The 16,103-nt window shown below is 34.7% G+C and overlaps 2 protein-coding genes across 2 annotated transcripts in view; both read right to left on the bottom strand.

Annotated features, from left to right (window-relative positions):
* The window catches only part of LOC119585283 (titin-like), a 227,341-nt gene that overhangs the window by 21,073 nt on the left and 190,165 nt on the right, over positions 1-16,103 (bottom strand). The gene's annotated exons all lie outside the window — the stretch shown is intronic.
* Positions 11,532-13,733, bottom strand: LOC119592140 (zinc finger protein 184-like). The gene has a single exon (XM_037940962.1). It carries the CDS (start codon positions 13,610-13,612, stop codon positions 12,428-12,430), a length of 1,185 nt encoding a protein of 394 aa, XP_037796890.1. The 5' UTR covers positions 13,613-13,733; the 3' UTR covers positions 11,532-12,427.

Here is a 16,103-nt window from a genome sequence, read left to right as displayed (position 1 = left end):
CTTTGAGAGGCTATATGGCGCCCAGCTGGCTGCAGATGTGGAGTGGCGCTTGGTGGGCATCTGCCGCATCCCAACATGCCTCTTACACCAGCGTGGCGGAGGCTTTGAAACCGTTTCGGGCCCACCACCAGGCGAGGTTATCGGGCCCACTTGAAGAAGCGGACTCGTAGCGTGGCGAACACTGTCCCAGCTGGCGCAGGATGTGGAGGCGCTGGTAAGGAGGTCGTACCCTGGGCTGCGGAAGAGATGATCGTGGTCCTGGCCCGCGATTTCTTTGTTGACGCTTTGCAGGACCAGCAGCTGCAAATCTACGTCAAGCAGGCACACCCTGAGGACCTGCAGGTGGCGCTGGCGAGGGCCTTGGAGTTCGAGGCCTTCCTGAAGGCAACCAGTGGCCTAGGGCCAGCTGCTCAGCCCCGCCATGACCTCCGGGGCCGGAAGGCTAAAAAGGTAGCATTGAGGAAGGTGAGCCCGAGCACTTTCCAAGGCTTGTGTTGGGGCTGCGGTGAGGAGGGCACAGACGTAGTCAGGTTGTCGGAGGGAGCGGAGAACACGTCCTCTCAACGGACGATTCTGATGCCTTCCAGCAGTGCTGCAAGGACTGTGGCAGGTATGGTCACCATCGAGTGCATGTCTAAGGCTAAGGAAGTGTACAGGAGGAAAACTCGGATAGGCTGGAGAAGGGGGCGAAACCCAGCCGTCCTCGGTTCCCGGGCCCCGACTTGGGTAAGCTGCCGTCGAACCAGCACGATGCAGGTGGAGGGCTCAGTAGATGGGAAGCCATGCCGCCTGACAGTGGACACTGGGCTGAGAAGACCCTAGTGCGGCCTGATATGTTGGCCACTATGCACTTCCAGACGCACCACAGAGACTGTGTGGTGTCACGGGGCATTGTGTGCAGCTCAAGGGCCAGTGGAGGCTCGTATTGGCGTGGGCAGCACGGTGCAGCGGCTGCCGGTGTATGTGGCCGATCTGGACGAGCACTGCTTGCTGGGCCTTGACTACCTGACGCAGAGTAAGGCGTGTGTCGACCTTGGACGGAAGCTGGCTACCTGACGCAGAGTAAGGCGTGGTGAGGGGCACCGTGAAGATGTGCCCTTGCTTCCAGAGGTTGGCTGTGCAGAGATAGTTACGGCTGAGCGACTGCACCTTGCCCCCAGGACAGAGTCTAGAATCGGTGTCGACTGTCAAGAGTGATGCGTGGAGTAGAGGGCTCGTGGAGCCCATCCAAAACCTGCAGCTGGCTGATGGCGTAGCGGTTGGGCGGAGCCTTGTTGGACCAGGGGAGGGTTAGTTACAGTGTTGGTAGCTAACTTCTCCGATAAGGCCAGAAGGTGCCAGCTGGTGCAAAGCTGGGCACTTGTGAGGAAGTGGAGCATCCAGAAGAGTCGTCGGGGAGCGGAGTTGGTTGGTGTGGGGCCGTTGCCTGACTTCCTTCCGAAAACGACTTGTTGCCCTGACCGGCTGTGGCGTTACCATGGGCCAGGAAGCTACTCCTGGGGCCATGGTGAAAAAGACGATGAAGTTAGCCCAGTACGGCGTTGAGGACGTGGCAGACGCTGACCGAGATGAGGACGAGCATTTGGACGGTGATGTCGATGCAGCAGATGTCAATGGTGGCCATGAGCCAGGTCTTGGGACAGGAGATACCCTCTGGGTGCCACTGCCAATCTACCGCCGCCCACACTCCTCCAGAGCGACCCCAGCGAGAGCGAAGGAAAGCCGCGCTGGATGAAAGATTTTTGTGTTCTGATGACATACGTATTTTATTTAAAAATTTTTTCTGTAGATTTGTTTCAGGTTTAGTATGTCAGAGCAGACGGGTCGTCTGCTTTGATAGGGGGGGATAGTGCTACGCCAGTGGGTCTTGTTGCAACATGTGTTAACATGAAAGGATGACCTGGGCATGTGTTAACATGAAGGGACCTGGGCAAACATGACGCAGCTGGCTGTGAGCGGAGGAGCGGAGGAACAAGCAAGGAGAGCGTTGGGTGCTGCTCCTGTGAGACCTCGTGTGTGCCCTTGTGACCTGATATACTTTGTGTTGCCCTGTTATAAGCTGTATCGTGCAGTGTGACATGCTGGTTTCCCCCTGTATTGTGCTATAGAAAAGTGTACGGTAAATAACTTGTGTAAATAAAGGAAAGACTGTCATTTTGTGTTTATTCGTGCCCTGCCTCGCCACTTGGCGTTTCCCCTGGTGTTCTGGGACGCTGTGGTGCTCGGTGCCTCTTGGAGCTGTTCAGTGTTCACGACCCTGTGATAACTACGCGTCTGCCTAGCCCGCCTTTTGTTGGGGCAGAGGGGGACGAGGGGGGCGGCGTAAAAAATATAATAATTTTTAATTTTTATATATATTTAAAAATTTTATATATAAAAATTTAAAATTATTATATGATATTTTTTTTTTTATTTGTTAATATATATATATATAATATATATATATATATATATATATATAAAAAATAATATATATAAATTATTATGTATATAATATATATATAATATTTATAACCAAAACAACAACAACCCTAATATAAAATATTTATTATTTTAATAATAAATAATTATATTGTTGTTTGTGTTGGTTGTGTTTTTTTTGTTTTTTATAAATTAATAAAAAAAAAATATTATTATATATAAATAAAATAATAAAAAAAAAAAAAAAAAAAAAAAAAAAAAAAAAAAAAAAAAATATATTAATATATATATATATAAATATATATATATATTAAAGAATATTATAAATATTTTAAATAATAATGTAAAAATATATTTATATATATTAATATTATATAATAATTTAATAATATAATAATAATTACATATGTATAAATATATATATAAAAATATATAATATAAAAATATATGATGTATGAAAAAAATTTGTATATTATTTATATAATAATATAATATATAAATAATTTAATGGCATATATATATATACCTATATACATATACATAATATATGTATATAATAAATAATGCTATACATATGAGTACATAGTATATATTTATATATATATATAGTATTATATTATATATATGATCTACACATATATTTTTTTTATCTAATTGTATACAGACCGACACACACACACACAACAACACACAACACACACACACACACACACACACATAATATCTAGTATAGCGTATATATATATGATGATATCATTAGTATATATATGTGGTTGTGGGGTTGTGTGGTGGGTGTGTTATGTGGGTGTGTGTGTAGTATAAAAATGATATATATTTATTTATTATATATATATTATGAGTAATTAGTATATATATAGAATTATATTATATATATATACATACAGTTATATAGATATATCTATCATATATATATATATATTATATAATTATTATTAGTATATATACAATATATATATATATAATATATATGATATATATAATATGTATAATATATCTGTATATATAGTTACGTATTATATATTATCTATATATATATGATAATTTAAATATATATACTACCTCTAATAATACATAAACATATAGTGTATGTATATTGTAGTATACATATATAGTGTTAATTATATATAGTATTATATCAACTATTATATATATATATATATATATTGATATATATCGATATATACTGATATAGATGTAGATATAATATATGCGTGAATATGCCGTTTGGTGTGGTTGTGACGGTGTTTGTGTGTTGTGTGTGTGTGTGTGTGCTGTGTGTTGTGTGTGTGTGTGTGTGTGTGTGTGTGTGTGTTAATGCCTAATCTATAATATATATGAGAATATTATATTATATAGATATTATATTATGTATATATATATATATAGAGATCTATATATTTATTTATTTGATAATACAGGTAACGTGTATATCCATTATTACACATATATATATTCTTATGATATAATATATAAATATAATATATCTACTAATATGAGTAATACTTTATGTATTTATCTGTATTGTTTATAATTATATATACTAGATATCAATTTATAGATACTTACATATATATATATATATATATACTTGGCACATCATATTATTAGACTATTATATATACAATTATATATACATGATAATATATTTCAATATATATGTACTATTAACTATAGATAAACACTATGTAATATATGTGTAGAAATGATGTATAAATTATTTATATATAAAAACCACATATACAAATCTAACACTAGTATATACACGACACCAACTTGAATAACATATAACTAGTTATTATATAAAATATTACTATTACATACCACTACACATATATAGATAATATTAATATAAAAATAATATAAATTATATACCTATTAATTTATATATATAGTATATATGTTGTGCCTATTATTTATAACATTGACTTTATATGCAGATATATAAATATAGATAATATAATGAGATAAGTACACACACACATCAACACACACACACACCTACATAACACACCACACACACACAACACACACAACACACACATCAACACACACAATATATGTAACTATATATATATAAATATATAATATTATATATATATTTATCTATTTATTATTTATTTTATATAACACACCCTCAGACTGCAGTATGGTCGACACGATAGGCCCAATGCTTCCGGTGTTATGACCTCTCCTACTTCCATACACTTATACGCATCCGTCCATGGAGTTACATTGGCGACCTGGAGAAGGCCGATCCTGTCACTCTACAAGAGCACCTGGATTTCTTCCCATCGTCAACATCGCAGCTTCTTTGTGGTCTTAATTGAGTCAGGCCCGTTCTTGGACCTTTCTCGAAGAGGGAATTCGTCTGGAGGCGTGTGTGACGCTTAGGTGGCCAGTCTCATCGGTTCTCGAGCGGAGATCGGTGTTATGGTCTAGGCATTGTCGTTCAGCTTCCAGTAGTCGCGGATGACCATATAGTGCACTCACTTACAGAAACACGTTTGTGTTTGTAGTGAAAAACTGAGTTATACTGCCGAGGCCGATGAAATGAAGGATTCGAGCGGAGAGCGAGACAGCACAGACAAGAGGCAGGACAGAGAAGAAATTTGCCAGACCTGCCAACGTTATTGAAGTTCCTCATAAAAGGAGCATTCACTTTTTTATATTAGATCTGTAGGTTTTAAACGCATCCGGTTATGGATTATTGCATCATTATAAAAATCTCGGGATGTTAAGTATATACAAGTCATTGGTATGACATATGTATATATTGCTTTGCCTATGTCCCATAATAGGGAGTTTTCATGTAGTTTTTGTGATTCATCATATTCTATCATGAAAAGTTTTTGTACCGTACGTACCGATCGCAAGCAATAAGCCAGTATTCCATACGAGAAACGAGTATTTCTCTTTTATTATGCGATAGCATAGGATTGTTTCTGGGTCGCTTGTAATGTGAGGCAGCTTATTTCACAAAAAGTAAATGAATGTTTATTAATATGGTCGTTTTATCAACTGTATGGTTATATAAAGTACAAGCTTTATTTTAAAGTCCATATGCAGTACCCACATTTTTGTTACTGTCCTTTTACGAGGTCATTCTAGTGAAGTCCTCACACTCACACAATCCATAGGTCTTGGCTGCGGGATGGTCCTGTACAACATAAGCTGCATGATCGTTCCGGTACTCATAAGCGGCAGAGGCGCTGGGCCAACGGAGTCACTTCATGGCCTGGAGGGGGCGACGGGCGGCCAGTTCCTGGGGCCTCCTCTAATCAATTCCTTCAGGCGCAGTACGGCTTTGGAGGCGCACACGCTAGTGCTGGGAGCTGTTGTCTTCAACTGGCGCTGACGGAGCTGCAGTTTTCCATCCGTGCTGAGTGGCATTTGATAGCCTTTAGAGAGTCAGAGGGCTGTGAGCCAGAGTCCTCACAAGGAAAGTCCCTGACGCGCCCACAGTTAGCAAACGAGAGTCCGGCTTCTCAGGCAGTCAGCAAAAAGATAGCAAGAAGGAAAGCCAAAGTTCTCCGCAGTCAGCAGATACACTCGGAACAAGCCAAACCATTCGCAAGTGGACAAGTCCATCGTTACCTGACGGAATTCCAGAAATTACAGAATTTGCCAACCTCCTGCCGCCAAAGAACAATACCACAAAAAGCAGAAGATTCAACAGTTAGTTCGCTTTAATCAAATCCCGTTGGCGGAACTTCGATCCTGAACACACGCACAGAGCCCTTGTCATCGCCCTCAGCATAACATTACCCTCAACGCATACGCGAACGTTCTTTAAAAACATCCTGCCCTTCGCAATGCAATAGAGAGCCCGGGACACCAGTCTAGCATGAACGTAGAAGCACACGGCGTTCGGGTGGCAGCCTTGTGTGACGGCATGCTGATCCGCGTCGTGTGTCGCCGCTCAGGATTGCCAAGTCAAACATGAGGGGGTTTTCTTCTGCCTTGGCAGCCGCGAGTTCGCCCTTTCAATGATAGTAGAGCAACATTTTTTGTTTGACTTCCCCACCATGTAACTATTTCGTTTAGAAAAGTTTGAAGTGAAGACATTCCATAATTTGATAGACCATCATATGAATATTTATGGGATATGCAAATACGTTATTCTGGTAAAGGTCGCATTAGAAGTGTCAAGACAGTAAATGCACTTTTCCACTGTCTTAACATTTATCCAATACCAAAAAAAGTGCACACACATACCTAGCCTATCTCTCTTTCACCGAGTAGTGCTGAATAATTTACACGGGAGGGACGTCCGTACAGATATTTTTCTACCGGATTCTTCATGTCATCCATAAAGTTCCTAGCAACATCCCACACGTTACCACAAATGGAGGATGTCTTGTGGCGGAAAGTTGTACTAGGAGTTGTGGCGTCATCGGCGTAGGATCATCATGAGCTAAATCGACGGTTGATAATGATCGACTACATGGGATTTATGGACGAGCTTTCGTGCCGACTACGTTCAGGGTGCGGACGAATGCTCGTTGTCTCTCTTTGGTTACCTCATCTGATCGGCCCTATCCAGGAAGTACGGGCTCTCTGGGGATTCTCTGCTGCACTGCTCGTGTTGTCGTGACAGCGAGGGGTGTCCAAGAGGATATGGCTATTAAAATGAGCGTAATAATAGGAGTAAGCATGTATAAAGACGCGATTGGTTATATGGTAGAGTCAGAGCCAAGCGGCTTAGGTGACGCCAGAGGCTCGCCCAATTTTGGGATGGTCGAGACTGCAGGAAGGTTAGACAAAACAGTTACCGAGGGACAGAGGAGTATTAATATAAGAAAATAAAAGATTAGTTATAAATAATTACTTTATTTATAAAAACGTAAAATATAAGAAGCATTAAATAAAAAGAACTTTGAGATATAAACAATTATAAAATCTAAATAAAATCGGTAATAGGTTGTATGCTTGGCATGCCAAGATGTTCATACGTACGCATCCTGACACGGGTAAATAAAGTGTGGGCGAGTCGTTTTGAGGGCGATAAATATGGCCAAATTCGACGGAGTAGTCATTTATAGCCTAGTATCCCATACAATGCAGGGGAGGAGCCGTCGACAAATTATATTACGAGTAGGGTGTGTGTACAGAGCAAATATCTCGGAACTACGTGGGCGGTCCCAACACGCCCAACAAGTTTAAGTTGCCAGAGTAATTCATTCATCCCTACTATCATTTAATTGTCTTAATAGGACAAAATGTTGATAAGTAAGTTTGCATTGGCAAAACAACATAGTAAATGGTTGTAATGGTTATATACCGCTACTAAATTAGAGGATTTATGTTAGTAGCCAGAATACTTGATTATTCCTTTGATCTATCACAATACCAGATGATTAGAAAACAAGTTATTGAATACTAAATGAGACAGGTCATCCAGTTTGAAAAGGAAAATACGTAACCACGTATGCGATCTTACCCACGTGCCAAAATAATGTTAAGTATCCCTGTCAAAAATATCAAATCTGCTCTGTCCAAACGTAACGACCCCAAAAATAATGGACTCCACTCGTCGCCCTCACAGGTTATGTCCGCGAGCACAGAGAGCTATCATCCGCCTTAGTTAAGGATTAGTTGTCTCGCGGCCATGATCAGGTGGCAAACTTCATTCCTTTGGGCTCTCATTGCAGCGTAATGGCCGTTTCTGGGACAACAGGAAGAGCAAACCTGACCTTCACCTGCCTTGGAGTCTTCTTACAGGAGAGCTGTATTTTGTGTGCGATATTTGTTAGGAAGCAGCCTTTGTGGCATTGATCATGTGCTAAGGATTAGAACCCTTTATCATTGATCATTTGTTAGGATAGCCACCCTTTGCCACGATCATTTGTTAGGATGAAGCACCCTTTGTCAACAGAACCATTTTGTCTAAGGATAGCACCGTTGGTTACCAATTAATTTGTAGGGATAGCACCCTCTGTGTATTGATCATGTGTAGAGATAGCAACCCTTTGCCATTGACATATGTTAGGGGATAGACCATATTTGCCATTTGATCATTGTTTTACAGGGATAGCACCCTGTGCCATTGATCATTTGTTAGGGTGCACTCTGTCCACTGATTATTTGCTAGGGATATGCACCTTTTCACTGATCATCGGTATAGAGGATGTGAGCACTCGTCATGATATTTGTAGAGAATAACACTCTTGTGTTACCAATCATCTACGTTAGGGATTTAGCACCCTTTCTTACCAATCATTTGTTAGGGCATAACATGTTTTGTTATCAATCATATGTTAGTAGATATTCACCTTATGTCATTTTATCATTTCGATTGCGACAAAGCACCATTTGTTATCTATCCTTTGTTTAGGCGAAATAGCTATGTTTTGTTATCAATCATTTGTCTGGGATATAGCGTCACTGAGCTGTTAATACTTATTTTTGTTGTTTTTAAGTATATATCTTAAGGGATAGTTGAGGGATCTCCTACTGTTTTTTTAGGTAGTACGTTCTCTGACACTAGTGTTAGACCGCCGTATCATAGTCACATTGTAACAGATTCGAGAGTACTCATGGACACAATTTATCACAATAACGCCCATTATCATAGAGTGCACGCTCTATACAGAGATAGATCGAGCACAACAGTATGAGACTTTGAATCAGACTGTATGGAGGGTGATTGATCACTCATGCACCACGTGTTCGTTGAGTTACTCTGTACTTATTTGACTTTGTAACTTAAAAATAAAAAATAAAAAAAAAAAAAAAAAAAAAAAAAAAAAAAATATATATATAGAATTATATATATATATATATATATATATATATATATATATAGATATTTGTATGTATGTATATATGTAAGTAGATTGATAATATATATAATATATAGTATATAATATATTATATATATCTATATATAATACATATACCTATATATCTAAACTATTTATTATATATATATATATATCTATATATATATATATGATATCTTATTATATGATATATTATATTAATTTATATAAAATATATATAAATATCTATAAACATTATAATAGTAGCTGGATATATTTACTATATATTATATACTATCAAATTAATAATTTATTAAAATAAAGAAATAAAAATATAAACAATATACAATATATAATATAAACATAATATCTATAAACATCTAATAACAAAAATATATATACATATAAACATAAAATATATAAGAGCACTAGAGAGTATTTTCTATTATTTTATGTACATATTTATTACATTATTGTCTATCTCTTACTATTATTTTACTATTTTTATGTATTATATTTATTATTATATACATTTTATACATATATTTATACTACATTATATGCCATATTCTATACATCACTAGCTAGTATCTATATATCTCTACTACATATCTTATACATCTATACTTTATATTATATCATTTAGTACATATATCATAATATCAATATATATACAGGACTGAGTAACAAGATTATATCATTATCCATCTACATTACAATATACAAATGATCTACCTATACATATATATAATTAACCAGAGAGACACATACTGATATATACAAGTATACATATATATATATATATATATAATATATAGTTAATATGACTATATATATGTATGTATGTATGTATTTGTATGTATAGAAAAATCATGTATTGGAGATCACAAAACATACAGAATTGTTTTGATTCCATGTACTTATATGCCAATAATACCAATCATTTAGCACAGCCAGTAGTGAGAATTATATTTATACTGCACAAAATACGCGAGACATAACGCATACTGTAACATACGATATTGTGTGGGGGTGTGGTTGATGAGAGGTAGGTTTGTACATGACACATATGTGTGTCAGCGATCATTAGGCTTGGTTTCCTCCAGTAGAGACAAAAAATAGCTTATAAACGACAAGTGACAAGTTCAGTGCACAAAAATACTAATGGATCATCCATGTTGCTTATTATTCAAGAAAATGCTAAATATCTTTGTAAATTTGTATAATGGTTCTAATTTTGAAGATATTGTAGCAATATTTAGCAAAATAGGGATGAACATGCTGTAGGTTAAAATTACTTATGAAGAATATACAGTTGAGTTAACATAAACAAATCGAGTAGCAATAAAACAGAAGCGATTCACTCATGTTTCCTATTTATGCATGCAGAACAACATCCTTCAACATATACGAGTCTACAAGGAGGCATATGACCCCTGTACCTTGTGGAGGTGTGGTTCAGGGTGTTAAACTTTGCATACCAGTTCTATACTGTACTTGAAGACAGGAAATGGGATTTGTTATTTATGCTTATTGAATCTAGCCAAAATAAGAAGTATACAGCAGAAGAAGAAGTTAGGGTAGCTTTGCACCAAATTATAAAAATCAGACTTCGGCTCTTGTTTAGTTTGCATAATAGCAGGTATGACATTAAATTTCCCCTTTTGTCTAGAGCATTTTTTTCCCCCTTTTATTATCTTGTTTTCCAGAATATATGAGGGTATTCTCCAAAAATACTTGATTATATTAGAGACATAATGGATGATGATGTGTTAACAAAAGTAAAATAGGATTAAAAGTTTAATGCAAAAGATTAGCACTGTAGGCAAGCAGTTGTGCTCTGAATGATTAGCTGATCTAATTTAAATTGAAAGCAATCAAATCTTTTGGTTGAGTTGTAGAAGAATTAACAGGTAGAATACAGTTGAATTTGATAGTTGTCTATGACAGTGACATAAGCTCTCAGCCAAAAAGGTGTCTTAAAAAAAAACACACACACACACACACACACACACACACACACACACACACACACACACACACACACACACACACACACACACACACACACACACACACACACACACACACACACACACGCATACATACATATATTAAACAACTGTGTTTATGACACTATGAACTTTCTACATTCCTGAATAAATGGGGTAGTTTTTACTATTACTCAAAATGAATAGATAAAACTGTATTTTTTTTTTAAGAACATTAATTACTATATAATATTTTAGAATAATTTTGGTTCTTTGACCTTTTATTAAAATACTGTATTAGAATAGTAAGAATTTATCTATAAATGAAAAAACATCATTTTTATATTTCTTATTTATTCTTATTTTACACAATGGCATTATCCCTGATGTTAATTTGAAGGAAACTCGCTATACCATTAAATTGTTCTAAATGACAAACAATAATAAATAAGTTATTGTGAATATTATGATCTTGTATTTCTGCTAACCCCTTACAATTGAATCTGGTTGCCAAATTGACAAACATTTGTTTGTGCAACATTACTCTATCATTTTTTCTTGTTTAGTTTAAAATATCACACTGAAAATCAAAAAGATATTGATTATTATCACTTTGTAGCTACCTAAAATCTATATACTAAAAGTACAGGAACTGATTACTTAAAGTTAAATTTGTTTTATGTGCATTTTGCATGGGAATGTAATTTCACAATATATTTTAAAAATTGAGTATGCACATACAGTCTATATAAATTGTCCATTACATTCATTTTTATAAAATTCATCTCTAATAAAACACTAATGTAAAGCAGGACTGTTGGTGCCGTTCAATTAATATAATATATAAATAAAAATTGCATGGAAACTATATACTTATTATTATGAATAAAAAAAAGAAGTTAACAAGGGATAGTCATATAGGACTTATATCTTTTGGGAGAAATCCAAGCATATTCTAAGTCACTAACATTTTCAAATAACTTTTAAAGAGATCTCATTCTAAACTTAAAGACCAGATCTAATATCTGTCTAATGTCTTTCACATTCTGCTGAAATATGTCAAGGAGAAAACATATTTTCAGCTAATAACAAAGCATAAGTATGTGCCATGAGATAAAGAGAACATGTAATTCCTAAATATTTCTTCATGTCTATTACTAATGTTAAAAACTGTACCAAGTCATTAAAATATACAACTCCTAGTAAGTCTCCACTTTTTACTTCCTTTTTATGTTAGATGTTAAGAACAGCTGTATTATGCCCCTTGGCTTGATGCCTTTTGAGACTCCCTAGAGTTAGAAATTGTTCACTGCAGACAGCACATGCATATCTGTAAAATAGCTGAGGACCTCTACCTTGCCCTGGATGCATTTGGTTCGTAGGAAACTGATTGTAATTTCCACTATTATAGCTATTGTTACCAAAATTTGTACAGTCATTCTCGGGCGTGTGTAACCTCATATGGCTATTCAGATCAATGCGTCCATTGAAACTCATCCCACAAACATGACACGTGAAATTCTTCTCTCCTACATGTACAGCCATATGTTGCTCCAGGTAAGCTAAGGATGGGAAAGTTGAAGTGCATAATTCACATGCTATTGTAGCACATACTGCATGAGAGTTTGACTCTCCTTTTTTTGCCAAAGCAGCATTATTAGTTTGACTTGGCAGAGTATGGTCTTTCTGGGTTTCAACAGAGCTATTTGACATGGATGCATCATGAACAGTGTTGGTTTCAACAGGTATTGAATAGTTGCCTTTATAGAGATCTTTACACTCATTTGAACCAGCAGTCGCTTCAAAGTTACTGACATCAAAGGTAATTGATGAGGTAGACTGCATTTCTTCATGAGGAACATCAACATCATGGGCCCTTTTCGCATGTATTATCATATATTTACGTTCTTCAAATCCTGAGTTGCAATGTGGGCATATGTGGGGCTTAGGTTTATGAAGCATTTTTTTGTGTTTGTTTAAAGCACTACGACTTGAAAAGTTTCTTTCACATATATCACACACAGGCTTAATGCCATCTGTTGCATGTGATGCTTGGTGGGCTTTCAACTTACTCTCTGTCTGGCACACCTTGCCACAGACTTCACAGGTAAAAGGCTTGACCCCCACATGTAATTTCATATGTGTATCTAGCTGCTCACTAGTGCTGAACTTCTCTCCACAACTGACCACTGTACATGTGAAATGAAGAGACTTTGTCCTGTGTTTTTTGGTATCCCTGATGTCTGAGGCAGAAGAAGAAGGTCTTTTCTGAGACAGTGAGGTAATAGCCATTATACCATTGGCTGAAGGTGAGAGGTCTCGATCAGTAACTCCTCTGTGACTTGTGTCCATGAGCACAGTATGTGGGAGCATGTATTCATCGCGTGGAATCATACCTTGATGGATTTCGTGAGCCATTTGCAAAAATTGAAATACAGTCTAAATCTCTTTTTCAAAGTTTTTCCTTATGAAATAGACTTTACTTCATGTATGTATATGCATTTTCAGTCATACTCCATGAAGCTAATCATCATAAAACCTGCAAGTAAATCAAATTTCACTCTTTAATTTTGGGTTTTGGAAAAACACTTTAATACAGTTGCAGTTATAATAGAAATAGTATACTACAGTTGTAGTTTTAGTAGTAGGTTAGTAGTCTGTTACAGCTGCTATAACTATAGATGTATTAAGAATAATACATTTTTCAAAGTAGTGACAATAGTTGCATTGGTAACAGTAGTAAAAGAGGAAAAAACATTAATTATAACAGAAACAGCAGTAGCACTATTAATATCAATAGGTGTAACATTTGTAACAAAAGAAATAACCTCATTAATCATTATTACCACTGATAATAGTAGCAGCAGTAGTAGTAGTACTAGTAGTGATAGTAGAGATAGTAATATTATTACTAACTTTAATAGCATTATTTGTAAGTAATGACAGTAGTACTATTATATAAAATATAGTAGTATCACTAGTAGTAATAATGGTCACAGTAAAAGTAATAATAGGTATTCTATATGTATTTGCAACATGAAAATAACAGTAATCTTAGACAATTATTCAAAAACAAAATAAGTATATAGTATTTATTAGAAAAGAAATATGCAAATCATATTTTTGCTTTGCAATCAAGTCATACTAAACTAATGATGATGATTATTATTTAATATATATACATACATACATATATACTATATATATAGATATATATATATATATACAGATATATATATATATATATATAGTATATATATATATATATATATTATATATATATATATATATATATATAATATAGATATATATATAAATTTATATATAATAATATATATATATATTAGATAGATAGATAGATGAAGATAGATAGATAGATAGATAGATAGATAGATAGATAGATAGATAGATAGAGATAGATAGATAGATAGATGATATAGATAGATAGATATAGATATATATATAGATATAAAATTTATATATAAATTTATATATATATATCTATATTATATAAATATATAAATATATAAATAAATATATTATAATAATGATATATATAAATATATATATAAATATATATATATATATATGACAATATATCTAATATACAACTTTTCAAAGAAAGTTTCAGAACAGTTCTGTTACTTTTACATACTCCAGTGATGCATGTATATGTTTTAACCTGCAGGCAGCATTATGAGACAAATCTGAAATATTATATCATATTAAAACAAATCATTACAATAAATTGCAAATCGAAAACGAGGGGTAGGGAATTACAAAAAGACTATATTTACAATGACAATACAAAGCGTTACTCAAGTATCACTGAATTAATGACAACGAAGGCTTGTATCTTGTTAATCTCAGATGGGTGAAAAGATAGTGAAAAAATCTGTAAACATGATGCATCTGAAATGTGCTGTTTTGCACAAAAGGTTTACATGCAATTGTAATAACATCCATACAACTATACATGTTAATAACATACATACTACTATACATGAAGCTTTGGGGCAAAAGATATTCAATATAATCTCTTTTTTTTTGTGGGAAGGGGGCTTATTCCCTATGATCAATAGGCTTAACAACATTTCCAGGGTAATGGAAAAAAAAAAAAAAAAAAAAAAAAAAAAAAAAAAAAAAAAAAAAAAAAAAAATATATATATATATAGATATATATATATATATATATATATATATATATATATATATATATATATAAAATATATATACATATAATACATATAATATATATAATACATATAATATATATATATATAATATATATTATATATATATATATATATATATATATATATATATATATATATATATATTATATATATATAATATAAACCTTCAGTCTAACTCACACAAGCCAATGCATTCTGCAGCAAAAATAGCTGACTTTGTTTTGAATGTGGGAGGATACTGGAGTATGAGAATTTCTTACAATCCCTCAAGAAAGTTTTGCATGTGATTAGGTAGAGATTCAAAATTTATCTTTAATAGATTATGACATAAGCTCCAAATATGCTAAAATTAGTATAGCAAAAGTAGGATCAAAATTTATCTTTAACAGATTATGACATAAGTTCTATATATGCTAAAATTAGTACAGCTAAATGTATAGAAGTCACATACAATGGCTTTCAAACTGAAAGATTTTTCTTGCAATTACATTAGTTTTGTTCTGTCAGATTCTACTTGAATCATTATTTTACTGCTAAAGGCTTAGTAGATTAGATGCCTGAGTACTGATCTAGTGTTCAGGAGTTTGAGCCTATCATGTGCTGAGAGTGAATAGGACTCTGATGGTGATTTTATTTATTGAAATTTTCTGCCACATTAACATCTAAGGTCATCAGTGGCATATTCAAAATAACAAATACCTTCAGGCTTGGGT

The sequence above is a fragment of the Penaeus monodon genome, chromosome 3, assembly GCF_015228065.2.
Source record: "Penaeus monodon isolate SGIC_2016 chromosome 3, NSTDA_Pmon_1, whole genome shotgun sequence".
Taxonomy (NCBI): domain Eukaryota; kingdom Metazoa; phylum Arthropoda; class Malacostraca; order Decapoda; family Penaeidae; genus Penaeus; species Penaeus monodon.
Note: the sequence above shows the minus strand (reverse complement) of the source record. Positions and strands in the feature narration are given on the sequence as shown.